Source organism: Bubalus kerabau, chromosome 2 (assembly GCF_029407905.1).
Source record: "Bubalus kerabau isolate K-KA32 ecotype Philippines breed swamp buffalo chromosome 2, PCC_UOA_SB_1v2, whole genome shotgun sequence".
NCBI lineage: Eukaryota > Metazoa > Chordata > Mammalia > Artiodactyla > Bovidae > Bubalus > Bubalus kerabau.
The window spans coordinates 111,516,011-111,533,328 of record NC_073625.1 but is presented as its reverse complement, the minus strand read 5'-3'; the positions used below and the strand labels follow the sequence as shown (position 1 = coordinate 111,533,328).

The window sequence follows — 17,318 nt, the reverse complement described above, 5'->3', positions numbered from 1 at the left end:
TCTTCCACACCCCTTCCCTCCACCAAAATTCTCATTCCCCCAGCATGTCAGCTAGGTTATACATTAACTGTGAACAAAGGGCGTGACTGAGAGCCATTTCAGTCCTGTAGTGTTCTCCTGTCCACTTTGTCAACACACACACCCCCCCCCAGCGTCTTTCTGTGGGTCTAAGACAATCTCTGGTTAGTGAAATTCCAAGCTGTTTATGGCCTGGTAGAGAAAAGAGTGGGGTCTTGAGGCTATTCCCCAAAAAGACTGGCCCTGGAAGTGGGCAGTGCTGGGAGAGGAACTGGCATAGGAGCTGTCTCTCTGCCCCTGTTCCAAGTCCTTAGGGAGGTGGGGTTCAGTCCCCCTTTCCTACTTTCAACAAAGGTTGATTGAGTGTCACAGGATACTATGCCAGGACCTATGACAGAACTTTAAGCATAATCCTTGTCCTTTCGGAACTTTTAGTTCAGATAGGAAGGCAAAATCTGCAAAGTCAATTTTTAAAAAGTGATCAGAAGGAGTTCATAAAGACAGGAATGAACATTCAGAGAAGGAAGAAGGAATTCATAACCAACCAAAAGTCACTGAAGATGGAGTGGTGTATAATAACTTGAACTAAGCCTTGAAGAACAGAAGAATTGGGGTAATTCAGACGATAAATCAGATTTCCCAGGTGGTAACATTATTTTTTGGCTGGTCTTGTGGGACATTCTCTACCTATCTGAAGGTTAAAGAAGCAGCTAACAATGCCTTATGTGTTGACATTTTAAAAGAGTAATGAGTTCTCATTTCAAAATGTAGAACCTCAGAAGCCCCATCCCCTTTATTTTAGTCTACTATGGCCACCTGCTCTACTCACAGACACCTCCTGAAGTGCCTGTAGAAATGAGGATTCCTGGAGGTGAGCAGGCCAAGTAAACAATGAAGTCACCCAGGAGAGAGGAAGAAAACTGAGCCACGTGCCAGAGATCTGGTTAAATGTGGTCAAGTAGATGACAGCGTTGGCACTGGTGCCAAGTCGTGTGAACCACCTTGGAGAACAGTGGCTTACCTTTCAGTTTTAGGGGGAGGCATGTTTAACCTTCAGATAGGTAGAGAATGTCCCACAAGACAAGCCAAAAAATTTGGGGTGCTGGAAAGGGGACACAGTTCAGGGAAGGTGACCAAGTTCTCTGCCACAGTGGATTCCTTCCTTAGGAGTGTTCTGATATCAGATCAGATCAGATCAGTCGCTCAGTCATGTCCGACTCTTTGCGACCCCATGAATCGCAGCACACCAGGCCTCCCTGTCCATCACCAACTCCCAGAGTTCACTGAGACTCACGTCCATCGAGTCAGTGATGCCATCCAGCCATCTCATCCTCTGTCGTCCCCTTCTCCTCTTGCCCCCAATCCCTCCCAGAATCAGAGACTTTTCCAATGAGTCAAATCTTCTCATGAGGTGGCCAAAGTACTGGAGTTTCAGCTTTAGCATCATTCCTTCCAAAGAAATCCCAGGGCTGATCTCCTTCAGAATGGACTGGTTGGATCTCCTTGCAGTCCAAGGGACTCTCAAGAGTCTTCTCCAACACCACAGTTCAAAAGCATCAATTCTTCGGCACTCAGCCTTCTTCATAGTCCAACTCTCACATCCATACATGACCACAGGAAAAACCATAGCCTTGACTAGATGGACCTTTGTTGGGAAAGTAATGTCTCTGCTTTTGAATATGCTATCTAGGTTGGTCATAACTTTCCTTCCAAGGAGTAAGCATCTTTTAATTTCATGGCTGCAGTCACCATCTGTAGTGATTTTGGAGCCCAGAAGGTGGTGTTTTAGTCACTAACTTGTGTCCAACTCTTGTGACCCCATGGACTGTAGCCTGCCAGGCTCCTCTGTCCATGGGATTCTTCAGGCAAGAATACTGGAGTGGGTTGCTGTTTCCTGCTCCAGGGGATCTTCCCGTCCCAGGGATTGAATCCAGGTCTCCTGTGTTGCAAGCAGATTCTTTACTGACAGCTATGAGGGAAGCCCTCCTGAAATCATGAACTACCTAAATTCAGAAGAGCCCCGGTCAGAAGAGCTAGAGCTCTCAGTCTGTATCTGTATCTCTTCTGCCTTCCACCAGAGCAGAGGAATAAATCCTATATTCCACTCAGAAGTCCAAAGAATGTGAATTCTATGTGGTTCGGGGCTTGGGATGAAGTGCCCGGAATGTGTGGGGATGTTGGTCCAGATGTGGCCTGCACTGCAGGGGACACTTCTAAAACTGGCTCTCGGAACTCTCCCTGAGCTGCCCTAGAGCTATCTCTCCTCTTTAGTTGAGGGAGTTGGGATTTAGGTGTGTGGGTTTTTTTTTTTTACTTTTAATCAACCATTTTCCTTGAACTACATGTGGAAATAATTAGAGCATGAATGCTGAGTAAATGTGAGTCCTGGCAGTCCCAGACATATTTCAGTGACAGGTTCTTGGCAGGAATGAAGAATTGTGAATCTCATGTGAATTTCCTTTAGCCATTCTCTCCCTTCTTTTCTCCCTTTTTCTCTTGCAAGGCAAACACAAATAGAATAAAAACATTATTAATGGCATTCTAGGGGAGTAGAGGGTTCCAACCAGTTAACTAAGAGTGAAACCAGGCCCCTCAATTGGGGTCCCATTACTGCTCCCCTGATTTCCTCTGCCATGATCCAGGAGGGAATGCAAAAGCATTGCTTATGAAAATCCTTTGACTATGAAAGCTAACGTTAATTCCCCCACCAAAGCCCAGCAAAAACCCTGAAACCCTCACGAGAGTCTATACATAACCAATATCTTTAGCTTGGACACTTAGGTTAGTTTCCTTGGGAGATTGAAGTTTGATATTCAGGAATATCTGAAATGTTAAGTTCTTGTGCTTACTAGTTAAGAGATTTCTAACAATTTAAGGGGCTGTGGTATCATCAACAAGACTTGATTTTATAGACAGGGAATTGGAGGCCCACAGAGGTCAAGCACATTGCCCTAATCACACAGTATGTTAGAGGCAGAGACATGTCCAGGGCCTGTCTCCAGGCTCTTACACCAGTTCTCTTTACATAAGACCTCACTGCTTCTGCTTGGTCTGCCCCTTGAGTTACCGATTCAGGTTTTAGCAGAAGTTTAAAAGTTTTTTTTTTTTTTTGGCTACTTCTTCCCAGTGTTTGCTAAAGCATTTCTCATGCAGTGCCATTCATCATCCATTTCTTGGAGCTCTCTAGACTTCCTGGTTTAGCTCCCAGTTTTCTGAATGTGTCTACTTTGCTTGCTTGGCTGGTCTGCCTTCAGAGTCCTCATACAGTTGGGGGGCTAAATTCCAACCTGCCCTCTACTTGCCAAGCCTGGTAACCTGGCCCAGTATTGCATCTGCTCAAAGGAGAAGACACCATTTCTGATTTGCACAAGGCCCCCATGGGCAGCCTGCCTTCCTCCTTGCTCCTCTAGGTGTTCATTTTGTCCCTTTCTCTCAGTCGCCCTCAGCCCTCCATTCCCACCCTTTCCTCCTGAGCTCGTTTGTTCTCATCGTCTACACAGATGATGTCCAGCTGTGTACCTCCAGCTCTTTATTTTCAGCTGTCAGTGGGTTATCTTACTGTCCTTTTAGACTCATGTCCATAACTGACTCATCATTGCTTGTCCCTCTTCCATTCAGCCCCTTCCCAGGGCTCCATCTCCACCAGCAGCCTTCCAGGCCCTCAAAGCCAAAGATATTGGCAGCTCCCTGGATTTTCTCCTTGCTCTCCTCTGTCCAATGTGCTGCCAGATCTCCTTGTTCCTTAGAAATTTCTCTTGGCTTCCTTTCTTTGTCTAAATCTATGTCACCACCTTCAATGAGACTCATCACCCCAGACTCTCTCTAGCTGGTTTCCATGTGCCTGCAATTCATTGCAGGCAGACGCTTTACCGTCTGAGCCACCAGGGAAGCCCCTCCTCTTTACCTAGTTCTTCCCATATACCACCACCCAACTGTTCTTAAAACCTTCCTGCTCAACAACTTTTTCTGTCTAGATCCCACTATTCTTCAGGGCTTGGCTCAAGTCCCGTCTCGTTCATAATACCCATCTCCCAAAGTCAGCCCCATTTACTTCAGGACTGCATTAGTGTCTGTGATAATTTCATCTCCTGGGCTAGGTTAGACACTCCTATGAAGGCGAAGGCCACATCCTATATGCTTTTAGAGTATATACCATACAACTTGTGCCGTGCCGGTCACAGGTCACTCTCCTTCTTGTTTGTTGTTATAGGCATTGTCAGATATGCTTTCTGATGGGTTTAAACTCCTTGCCTTGATCTTCACTGAAGAAGACTAGGAGATTATCCATACCCTCTGCTTTGTGCTTTAAAGTGGAAAAGTCTCAGGCAGATGGTTGGGAAACAGAAAAGGAATATCATGTTCAACAGACTAATAATTCAGGGTGGAGAGTGGTCTGGCTTAAAAGTTTCCATTCAGCGTTCTGAAGAAACTGAAGGATGGAATGGTGAAACTAGGGAACTTACAAAAAACACTCTTTAGTACAACTGACACGTGATCTTGGGAATCCCCAGGGGTCACTCTGAGGACTCTTTTTTTTTTTTTTTCTGGAATTCTCTTTCTTTTTTTTATTTTTTAAAATATGAATTTATTTATTTTAATTGGAGGCTAATTACTTTACAATATTGTATTGGTTTTGCCATACATCAGCATGAATCCACCACGGGTGTACCCGTGTTCCCCATCCTGAATCCCCCTCCCATCTTCCTCCCTATACCATCCCTCTGGGTCATCCCAGTGCACCAGCCCCGAGCATCCTGTATCATGCATCGAACTTGGACTGGCGATTCGGTTCACATATGAAATACATGTTTTAATGCCATTCTCCCAAATCATCCCATCCTCGCCCTCTCCCACAGAGTCCAAAAGACTGTTAGTAGCCCCTGTGTGTCAGAGTGGAGTCACTGGATGTGCTGAGTCGGGGAGACAGCGTGGCACTCCCAGAAAGACTGCAGCTCGTTGTGGTGGACCATGGCCTGAAGGCATGAGAGCAGAAGCGCCTCCTGGGCTGACTCTTACCTCAGTCACAACTCAGATTCAGTCTTTTCATGGCCAACAGGGATGAATCCTCCAACCTCATAGATCCTTGTGAGGTTGTTTTCAGTTTATGTGAAAGGGCCTGGCGTATTTCTAACTCTTTAAGTGCTTACTCAGTGCTGCTGTGTACTTGTGCTCTGACTGGAGACCGAAAACCGAACTTACATAGAAACCAGACATCCAGTCGGCCATGCTGTATCTGGGCCACGTCAAGAGAAACGTATGAAGGGGGAGGCAATTCCAGAGATGGTGCTGAGCAGCTGGGAAAGTGGGAGGGCTTCCATATGAAGGTGGCAGTGTAGATCCTTGTCTGACAGGGCCAGCACTCAGAGAATGTGACAGAATCTGTAAAATAATAAAGACAGTGACTAAGGTAAACAGCCTTGTCCCATTTGAAATTTGAAAGTAGTCATTTCCGGGCACATAATCACATCGTGAGTAGAAAATGTGCTATCCCATAAGCTATGATAGAAGCTGAATGTAACCAGTGGTTAAGAATCCTCTGGCCAATGCAGAAGATATGGGTTCTATCCCTGATGTGGGAAGATCCCACATGCTGTGGAGCAACTAAGCCATAACTACTGAGCCCATGCTCCGCAATAAGAGAAGCAACCACAATGAGAGGCTTGCACACCACAAAGACTAGCCCCTGCTCCCTGCAGCTCGAGATAACCTGCACGCAGCAAGGGGGACCCAGCACAGCCATAAATAAATACTTTTTTTAAAAACAAAATGAATATAATGAAAAATTAGGTCATTCTTGAGTGACAGATCCATAATAGAGATTTTTTTTTTTTAATCTTAAGGCTAATCCTCTTGGGGTTGGCGCAGCCCTTATTTTGATATCATAAAGCTCAGCCACGCTTTCCCCTAAACATCCGAGTGCATTGTCACCAGCCACTGACACTGACATCAACCTGAAAAACCCCAAATGACACTTAATGTAAAAATATATATATATTTTTATTGAGCATTTTCTCTGGCAAGACAATGTGGTGAGTCTGTGGGAAGCCACAGTGTGCAGGCGTTTAGTCTACTTGAGATAAGCTATATGTGCATAAAATATTAAATAGAGCTCTGACTAATAGATTGAAGGCCTCAAAGCCTCCTTGTTTATGAAGAAAATACAGGGTATATAGCGAGTCAGATCAACTGAGAAGCTAATTAAGCTTCAGTTTCAGTCCTTTTTCTTGTAAGGCCCCTTCCAAAGCCCTGTGCCCAATTTTGCAGTTTTACATATGTATTCTTTTTCATAAGGAGGGCCCATCAAATTGTTTAAGCTGCAGGCCCCGCAAAACCAAGGTCTGGCTCTGGTGCCTAAACCTGGAGATAAGGGATTGGTCGTGAGCACACACGAAGTGGGGCGCAGTCCCTGCAAACAAAGTGCCTCCTGCCAAGCATGTCAGAGCAACTGCTAGAAATCACTCCTTCCTCCTCTTCCCTAGAATATGTAGCATGCAGCAACACAACTTTTCAGAGAAGAATCGCAGAGAATTGAGCAAAGTCACATGATGCCTCAGCCAGGTTTCAAGGTCCTGAAGTGGCTTGGATTTTCCCCTGGCTTTCTCCGGCCTGTGCTACTGGGCTCCATTCCAGAACAGCCCTCCACCCTGTGCCCAACCCAGGTCTCCTCCTGCTCGCCCCCACCCCCCAGTTCTGTGAATTCCTTTGTCCCCAACTCCGTGGTGCTCTGCGTATCTGAGGGGCCCTCGTATTCCTGTGAAGTTTCCATGACTAATTCTGGCAATGCAGGGAGAGTCTTTCTCATGTCAACAAAGCTGCTCTGTCACAGAATAGTGGCAAGGGGAGCCAAAATTCCACCTTGGCATATGTAGGGCTGCTTTTTTTTTCTTTTTTCAACAAGAAAGTTGGGAAGAAGTAAAGGGATGGAGGGACAGAGCCTACCCAGTTCACATTAGTGAAATGATGGTATATTAAGCTGACAGTTTTATGGCTTTGCTTATAAGCTTCCAACCCCTGCCAAAGCACACTGTTCTTCCAGAAATTGTTTTACTTCAGAAGACTTTTTTAAACATTCAAAGCATACTTTATGTTCAGACTTAATGCTGTTCGACCCAGAGACTCAGACACACTATCACCTCTACTGGTGGTTTTGCAAACCTCTACTTGGTTTTCCCTTTGCTTGCAAAGAATCTTTTTCAATTGCAAAAATTGTTGCCGATTTTTTTTTTAGACCTTGGATCCTTGTCTTTTCTAACTCTGATTTATAAAGAGCCAAAGTGGTTTACTGGAAAGAGGGCTGGAATTAAAGTCTGGAGACCTTGGTTCAGGACACAGTTCTGTACCCACGAGGTCTTGAAACTGTCAATACAGCTGTGAGCCTCCATTTCTTCTTTATCACAGGCTGTTACATCTGGAGCGACCTTAGAGGTAACCCCTTCTTTCCTATCCTAAGAGGTTTTGAGAATAAAGGCAATAGTAAAAATTACAAACTAGTTAAAATTGCTGTACAAATAGCATCAAATCTGTAGATTACTTGGGGTTGTATAGTCATTTTCACTATATTGATTCTTCCAGTCCCAGAACTTGGTATATCTCTGTTTGTGTCATCTTTGGTTTCTTTCATCAGTGACTCATAGTTTTCTGCATACAGCTCTTTTGTCTGTTTAGGTTGGTTTATCCCTAGGTATTTTATTTTTGTTGCAATGGTAAATGGGATTGTTTCCTTAACTTCTCTTTCTGATTTTTCATTGTTAGTGTGTAGGAATGCAAGGGGTTTCTGTGTGTTAATTTCATATCCTGTAACTTTTCTACATTCACTGATTAGCTCTAGTAATATTCTGGTAGAATCTTTAGAGTTTTCTGTGTATAGTATCATGTCATCTACGAAGAGTGAGAGTTTTATTTCTTCTTTTCTGATCTGGATTCCTTTTATTTCTTTCTCTTCTCTGATTGCTGTGGCTAGGACCTCGAAAAGTATGTTGACAGTAGTTGTGAGAGTGGGCATCCTTGTCTTTTTCCTGATCTTAGAGGAAATGATTTCAGTTTTTTACCATTGAGAATAATGTTTGCCGTGGGTTTGTTGTGTGTGGCCTTTATTATGTTGAGGTGCCATGCCATGTTAAGTCGCTTCAGTCATGTCCAGCTGTGCGACCCCATGGACTGTAGCCCACCAGACTCCTCTGTCCATGGGATTCTCCAGGTAAGAATACTCAAGTGGGTTGCCATTTCCTTCTTCAGGGGATCTTCGTAACCCAGAGATCGAACCTGCATCTCTTAAGTCTCCTGCATTGGCAGGTGGGTTCTTTACCATTAGCACCACCTGGGTTATGCCTACTTTCTGGAGAGTTTTTTTTTTTTAGAATAGTTGGGACATGGAAGCAACCTGGATGTCCATCAACAGATGAATGGATACAGAAATTGGGCTACATATATATAATATAATATTACTCAGCTTTAAAAAAATAACCCATTTGAGTCAGTCCTAATGAGGTGGGTGAACTTAAAGGCTATAATACAGAGTAAAGTAAGTCAGAAAGAGAAAGACAAATGTTGTATATTAACACTTACATATGGAATCTAGAAAGATGGTACTGATGAACCTATTTGCAGGGCAGCAGTGGATATGGATATATGGAGAAGGAAATGGCAACCCACTCCAGTGTTCTTGCCTGGAGAATCCCATGGACGGAGAAGCCTGGTAGGCTGCAGTCCATGGGGTCACACAGAGTCGGACATGACTGAAGCGACTTAGCAGCAGCAGCAGTGGATATGCAGACTTATGAACACAGTGGGGGAAGGAGAAGTCGGGACAAATTGAGAGAATAGCATAGAAACATATACATTACCATATGTAAAATGATGGCAAGTAGGAATTTGCTGTGTGACGAAGGAAGCTCAACCCAGTGCTCTGTGACAACTTAGAAGGGTGGAATGGGGAGGGAGATGGGAGTGGGGTTCAGGAGGGGGGGGGGCATATGTATACCTTTGGCTGATTCATGTTGATATATGGTAGAAACCAACACAATATTGTAAAGCAATTATCCTCCAATAAAAAATTTTTTTTAAAAAGAAAGTGTCATTATCACCATGCAGAGGTTCAGAGAAGTTTTTCCCTGGTAAAAGTCAGCAATGTTCTGGTCAATTTTTTCCAAGGAGAATTTGCATTGTACAAATTAATGAGATCAAACCCCCAGAGCCTGGCATACAACACATAATGAAAACAACATAAAAGCAAGTGAGGGAAATGATATAGAAGGATAAAGCTAGAACTTGATATATCTCTCCATAGGGAGCAGATATTTTGTTGATATTTCTCAATATATCATGGTGTCCACCCTTCCAGAACACACTCCATCTCCCTACTCAGTCACACTCTCACAGGTATATATTCAGACTTATGGGTTCATGTACCTGAGAGCTCACACTCCCAGAGAATATTCCTATGCCAATGTGGTTGCCTCTGCATAGATGAAATTCTCATACGGCCCTGGAACCCAGTTCCTAAAATTGCTCTGGTGGTAGAGCAGACAAATCTATTTCAGTTGTGAGAGCTGCACGGAACCTGTGACCTCTCCCTGTGCCAGCTCCTATAGCTGTACGCTCTCCCTGCAGCTCATGTCCTCAACTGTTCCCAATAAGGGACTGTCGAGGCTCTGGGGTCAGGCTGACTTGTGTTCCAATCCTGACTTAGCTCTCGCTAGTTAATGTGGTCTCTGCACATCACAGAGCTTTTCTGAATCTGAAATTCCCCTCTGGATCTTCCCGACTCAGGGATCAAACCTGGGTCTCCCACATTGCAGGCAGATTCTTTACCATTTGAGCCACAAGAGAAGCCCCCTCTCTGTTATATGGGACTAAAAATATGGAAACCTACAAGATGTTGTGAGGACAGAGAGATCTGTGAAGAGCCTCACTCAGTTGCAAGTGCTCTGATTAATACTAGCCCCAGGCCCTGGTCACTCCCAAAAGATTTACTGCCTTATACCTGGCAGGTTTCTCTGCCTGCAGCTTCTCTCCAGGCTGCCCTGCACTTTGAGTCTGTATTTCCAAGCTGGAAGGGACCAGAAATAATATCTGAAAGTACCACCTTCATCATGACACCTGTCCCAAGCCTCCCAGGGTCCTCTTTGTGCATCAGATTCAGCAGAGAGCCCCCTAGACTACTTGGCAAGACCCGCCCCTTGCCACCTGCCACCCCAACTCATCTCTTCCTCACCACGCCCTCCTCCACTCACACACAAGGCAGCCATTGTCCTGTGCTATGAGCATGTTCGTGCCACGATTATCCCCTCTCAAGGTGTCCCCCGCCCCGCCACTCAGAATCAGCAGATGGGCAAGACTACCTACCATCTCAGGAACTTTCTAGAAGCCTTGAGGGTGGTCCTGACACCCCTACTCCCAGAGATGATAGGGCTTGGAGAAAGGCTTTTAATAACACAGAGAGACCCCTTCTCTAAAGAAAGTTTTTCTTCCTTACTGATTCTTGCATTACAGCATGCCTGTGAATGGACAGAATTAGGAGGCAGGGGTGCTATGAGGGCTACAGGTTAGACATTTTTCCCCAAGTCAGCAAATTCCTGGTTCGTAGTGTCCTGATGCCCAAGGGGCACCTGCCCATTCTCCCAGCCCCCTTCCCCACATCTCCATGAGAGGACAGAGCTGCGAGGAGCTGCTGAAGCCAAAGCTGCACTTCTGCATTGCGGCTCCAAGTGGTGCCAGGCTCCACAAGACAAAGAGAGAGATTGCCACCTATTGACAGATGTGCCACCTGCAAAGAGAAATGCTTGTGTAACTAGCATTTCTCTGTGGTCTTCAAACAGGATAATGGGGTTGTTAGGTCCTTGGATTTTTCCATCCAGTCAGTGCGGTTCTCAGTATTACCATTCCTTGTAAGGAAGGATGGGTGGAGACTTGACAGCCACGGTGCTGATGGCATCTCAGTGGGAAAACTGTTTGAACATCAGTTGCCCACTGTAATTATGGATGCTTTCTGATGTATGGCAGGCACTCTGCTGTATGCAGCATGTCTTGTATGACCCTCCCAGTCCTCACAGAGATCAGTGCTCCCGTTTTACATACCAGAAACTGAGGTTTACAGAGAGTACTTTGCCTACAACCTTGGCAAGTAAGGAGCAGAGGATCGAGGTGGAAGTCAAATCTAACTCTCTGTCATACTCTTAAGCACTTTCTCCTGACATTTGCTAATTATGCAAATCAATTCCCCATCATAATTTCCTTAACCTCCAATCTTCTAGGTATGAAAATAAATATTAAAGAACGGTTTTCTCTTTGGTTGGCTAGAATCCTAGCTGTGTCACTTTCTATTTATTTAACATCTTAAGGCACAGTTCCCTCATCTGTAAAATGGTGATGGTTATGATGTCTATGATGTTGTCATAATGTATCATGTGTAATGAAAATCACTTAGCAGGGTGCCGGGCATTTATAAATGGGAGCTTAGACATCTACTGTCTGAAGATCTGGGCACTAGCTCCTCATTTTTAGCTGTGGGACCTTTGACAAGTTACTCGACCTTCCCATCTTCAGTTTCCTCTTCTATAAAATGTGGTTAATAATATGCATGTTTTTGTAGGGTTGTCCACAGTAAGATGAAATTTTAGGCATGAAAATGCTGTAAATGTAAATAGTACTATTCAGACATTGGGCTTCTCTGGTGGCTCAGTGGTAAAGAATCCGCCTGCCGAAGCAGGATATGCATGTTTGATACCTGGATTGGGACAATCCCTTGGAGAAGGAAATGGCAACCCACTCCAGTATTCTTGCCTGGGATATCCCATTGACAGAGGAGCCTGGTGGGCTAAAGTCCATGGGGTCTTAGCAACTAAACAACAACATTCAAATGTTAGTCATTATATTTTAAGTAAACAGTATCTGTTTCTTCAAACGGATATTTGATAATTATTTCTGAAAAATGACTTGGGTTGAATTTGACCTATCAGTAAAAGCTTTTACTTTTTATACTCACTAAAAGCAAACATAAGATAAAAAGAGGCTCTGTAAATGTCACAGATTATTCTGCAGGAAGCTCTATAAACATTAACATGAATAATACTTAACAGGCAGATTTGCTTTACAGCTTATGATGCAATTCCAAATACATTCTCTCTCTTCATTTTCACAAGGCAGGGCTAGTATTTACCCCTATTTTACAGATGAGGAAACCAAGGCTCAAAGAATTAAAGTGACTAATTACAGACATACAGCTACTGCTGCTGCTAAGTCGCTTCAGTCGTGTCCGACTCTGTGCGACCCCATAGACGGCAGCCCACCAGGCTCCCATCCCTGGGATTCTCCAGGCAAGAACCCTGTAAGTGGTAAAGTCTTGTGGGTGTTTCCCTGTGGGGCTATCTGCTGGTGTGCCTTTGAGTGTAGGCATGTGTCTAAGCATGCTTTTTTATGCATTAGTGTGTCTTTTATTCATGTGACATACTCGCTGTGGGTATATATTTGTCTGTATTCCTCAATTAGCATATTGTTTCATGAAGAGGGGGAGTTTTTTTTTTTCACACTGGTCGATGACAGCCTTTTTCCTCTTCATTTTTCTACCTGCTTGCCATTCCCAGGCACAGTTTCCAAGAGGGCCTTAGCCGGAATATACTCAAATAGACTCAATTTTATATACCACTCCTGATTTAGGAAATAACAATTCTCCAGTACTCCCAGCCTTCTGGGAATTACTTCTTTTCTTTTCTCCCTGCCAGCTTTATTGAATTCTCCTTAGCAACATCCAAAAAAGAATGGGTTTAGCAACAACCTGTGAACCAATGAAATGAGAGCAAGGCAAGAGCTTCTAGACCAATGGGAGCCCTGCATCATGGGCAAGCTGGCTGAGAGAAAATAACTTGGAATTTGCAAAGCAGCCTCCAGGTGGCAGCAGACCAGCTGTATTAGACATAGCCTCTCCGCTGTCATCATCCACTTTTGTTTATTGCTTTGGATATAGAACATTCACCAACTAAGAATTTTCCAGTTATAAGCTTTGTGGTTGTGAGTTCTCTGCGTGACGCGGCAGACGGATTCCCGAAGGATGGAATCTTAGCTTCCACCCCCCACCTTTACTATAGCCAGTCCCACAACCCCATCCCAACCTCTGCCATCTTTGTTGGCTCTTCCACAGCCAGTGCTACCCCAGTGGACAGGAGCCTGGAGGCCCGAATGACTGCCTGCCCAGCCAGTCAGGAAAAGGGCTAGAGAAATCACGTACTTCTTTGTTCAGCCTCCACTACCACTGGCCTGAGCGGCAGATGAGGTGGGGCTGGCTTTCTGCCACCAATTAATATGAGGGAAGGACTGTGTCACTGACAGGTTAGTGCCTGTGGACATCCACATTCTCAGTGGCATAGACTGGGACCATTCCCTGCCTTGTCAGTTCTGCTGCATGTGTCTGAACATGAATGTCTGACCACAAGTGGTTTGAGAACAATTCTCTCTGTCAGGTGATTCTTCAGCCCTCTTGATCTTAAAGTTGGAGGCAGACTTGGACAGGGGCTGCATGAGACCATGTGAATAACAGCAGATGCATGTTTCCTATGGCTTAGCCATCCTTCTTTTGCCTTTGAGATGGCAGTGCCTTGAACACCACTCAGATTTTTGGTCTTTCAGATACCTATATTTTCTCTCAAGCATTTCCACTTGTGCCTGGCTTATTCTTGTCATCCTTTAGGAGTCAGTGAAGGCAACCTGTCTTCAGAAAGCCTTGTTTGAGTCTTGCCCTCCTGTTACACTTCCCCACTGCTTTCTAGATGTCTCTTTATTGTGTTTCCTTGGATAGCCCTGGAACTTCTTGAGGACAGGGACTGTGCCTTTATATCTCCAGTCCTTAGCCTAGTACTAGCATTTAATGGGTGTTCAGTAAACATTTTCAGAAGAAAGGAAGCTTGCTAGAAAGATGCACTTGCTCTTTGAGAAACAGTCTTAGGGATTCATAGGCAGCTGGGCCTGGGCAGGAGCAGTGCTAACAAGACTGATGCTGGCTGTCAGGGAGAACTTCTGGCTGTGCAGGACCCTTCAGCACCAGGAGCCTCGACTGGACCACACCCAAGCCTGAGAGATAATCACCACCATTGACTCATCCAGAGACAGGCTCCTCCCATGGACCGTGTTTCCCTGATGGCTTTGTGTTTCAGGAGCAAGTAAGGAGCAAATCCAAGATCTGTGCCAATGTGTTTTGTGGAGCTGGCCGGGAATGTGCAGTCACAGAGAAAGGAGAGCCTACCTGCCTCTGCATCGAGGTAAGAACTGCGGGCGAGAGCCAGAGGATGGTGGCCAAGGCCATGTGGTTACCTCACTGGAGCTACCCATCTACAGAGCAGAGCCAAAGATTTTGTCATCTTTATAAAAGCACACCTTGACTCTCTGAAAGACGTGAACTTTTTATCTCAGAGATTAAAAATCAGATGTGAATGTAGGGATTTTTTTCCTTTTAAAAATTATTTAGCTTTATAAGATTTTCAAATTACAAAATTAACAATTGCTTTTTATAAGTGATACAGAAGACATTTATGCAAACATAAAGTTAATAATCTCCCCCCATAACTTTCAAATCCCCTTAGTCTGAGGTAATCAGTGTTAACAGTTTGTGTATATTTGTTCCACATAGTTTTTCTTTGTTTCTCTGCACTATAAATATATAGTTTCCCCCTATTTTATGCAAAAATGAGATCATAATGTAGACAGATCTAGATATATGCAACTTGCGTCTTGTACTCTTTAATATGTAACACAACCCTCTATGGGTCAGCACATATAGTTCTCATTTTTTAATAGCTCAGTTATATTTAGTGATATAAAAGAACCAGATTTATGTAATCATTTTCCCACACATGGACGTTCAGGTTGTTTACCATTGTAAAGAGTAATGTCTTTGGCCAAATATTGTTACATGCTGTTGCCTTTATTTCTGTAGGATTGAGTCCCACTTGTTAGGTTGTGTCCTAGGCTTGCTAGGTCAAGGATATGCGCATCTTAAAATACTAGCTGGAATGCAGATTTTTCAGGTTTGGTTTTGTTTTTAATGAAATTTAAAAAACAAAGTGAGCTTTTGAGAAATACTTCTTTTGTAGGCAGAATTATCTCTCTTGGTGAACATAAACAGCTTGGATGTGTGCCTTTTTCCCCTCTTTCTGTCAGAAGAACCCAAGACTGGATTCATCCTTATTGCTGCAAGTTAATTCACCCACTTTAGTAACCAGTTGAAAGATCCCGACCCATTGTCCCAGAAAGGAAGTCTCAACTCAAAAACTTGCAAACCACATCTGTTAAGGATTCTGGAAGGTCCTCACTAGTGGTGTACCTGGCCACTCTGTGGCCATTTAGGGTCCAGAAACCTGGAGGTTAACCTCAACTTGGCCACATACCATTGTGTGATTTTAAGCAAATTAATTGCCGCTGGATGCCCTGAAGACCGACCATGTTTGGCTTTGCTCAGGGCCCAAGTTGCTTATCTTAATAACCCAATGATAAATATTGGTTAAGTGAAGTTTGTCTTTCTGGGCTTTGGTTTTCCAGTCTATAAATTGGAGAGGTTGACCTGCCTTCAGTTCCAGGGTCCTGTGTTCTTTTACCACATCTACTATTTTTTGTTTTAATGTCTTTATTAGGTCTAAGCAGAACTTGCTTACCCCTTCCCCCTTTCAAAAACCACAGAAGTGTAAAGAAACTAAGCTTGCCTGTCACTGTGGCACTTTAATAGCCAAAGTAGAATCAAGCTGCCAAGTGAACTTTAGTCCATTTCCTGGTCCAGAAGGATCCTCTGTCACACTTCACAAAGACCTGGCACCCCCTCCCCCTGCCTGAAAACAACCGTTGTGAGATTAGGAGAAAAACAAAATACTAAATAAAGCAACAGAGCAAAGATTCTTATAGCTAGACCCTGAAATAATTGAAGAATTGGGGTAATGGGGGTTGGGGGCTGTGGAAACATTCCTTTCAATGTTTCCATATTTCTAGCTCTGGCTGTTTTGTGTCATAAAATTTTGGAATTTTAAGGGGTTTTTCAATATCCAGACATTGAATGACTTTCTACAAAGTGATAAAGTGACAGATAATCCAGATTCCTGACTTCTGACAAAATGCCCTTCCTGCTAATTTGATAGGATTGGGGTCAAGGAGTGGGTATTTCTTTTCACTGAATAGAAGAGATGACCCAGGGCCAGGATCGGCACAGAGCACCATGAGGGACTGCAAGGTGATGTAATCCCTCCAACACTGAGTAGGGTAGGGTCACTGATGCCAGAGCTGAGGCTCCCTGTGCCCTGGCAGGGTAGAAGTCATCTCTGCTGGGGAGGACGCCTCACAAGATGGCTGTGTGTGTGTGTGTGTGTGTGTGTGTGTGTGTGGCGCACACACAGACTCAGCCTTGACTGTACCAGCATCCTCCACGGTCTATTTCAGCAATGCAAACCTCACAAGAGGCCTGTGTGTGGCAGCAATGGCAAGACCTACCTCAACCACTGTGAGCTGCATAGAGATGCCTGCCTCACAGGATCCAAAATCCAGGTCGATTATGATGGACACTGCAAAGGTAAGTGGTGCTCTCATCCCATGTTGCAGCTCCAGCCAGGGAGCCAGAGAAGGAGCAGTGTGGCCTGGCTTCCTGGAGTTCTTTCCACCCCGAACACAGTGCCCAAAGCTGTGGGGACCACCCAGTTGCTTAGAGAGGCATCCCCTTGGTGCTCATGAGCCTGCTGGGTTTGCCCTGGGTGGCCCTGCTTCTACCCTGCCCTTCCTGCCTCAGATCCCCCAGGTGGCTTCCCACACTGTCTGGAGAAGGATAGTGCATATGGACCACATCAACAATCAATAGTGTGGTAGTATTTAGCTAAATTCTGTACCTCTTTAGAAAGCAGGTAATTTCACATATCTCGTGCTTTTTAAATTTGGGTACCTTTCAGCCCTGATGATATAGTTCCTCTAATTTACACTCAAACCACTGGTATCAGAGTAAGAGGGAAGGGATTCTAAGCTTGTTGCTAATTAGATACCAGCCTCCTGCCTAGCCTTGAACTTCTCTGGAGAAAGAAGCTGTTTCCCACATGTTGGTCTCTACTGCATTTCTTTGTCCGTAATGATTCTGTATGAATTCTCAAAGTCCCAGCAGCCCCCCACCCCTCAATCTAACAAAAGGAGGTGTGATATCAGGAGGGCAGCTCAGTGGCCTCAAAATTCAAACAAAGCAAGAAAGAAAAGATCCCCATACTTGGGACTTGGAAGGAGAGGAGACAAGGATTCAAGACAAAATGATGAAAAGATATAAGTGGCCCCTTAATATGGGCAGTTTTAAC

The 17,318-nt window shown here is 44.5% G+C and overlaps 1 protein-coding gene across 1 annotated transcript in view; it reads left to right on the top strand.

Moving 5' to 3' along the window:
- Positions 1 to 17,318, top strand: part of FSTL1 (follistatin like 1) — a 57,012-nt gene that overhangs the window by 24,925 nt on the left and 14,769 nt on the right. Inside the window, exons 3-4 of the mRNA XM_055568308.1 lie at positions 14,163 to 14,267; positions 16,429 to 16,558. Of these exons, the coding sequence (XP_055424283.1) occupies positions 14,163 to 14,267; positions 16,429 to 16,558 (235 nt within the window). The remainder of the gene's footprint in view (positions 1 to 14,162; positions 14,268 to 16,428; positions 16,559 to 17,318) is intronic.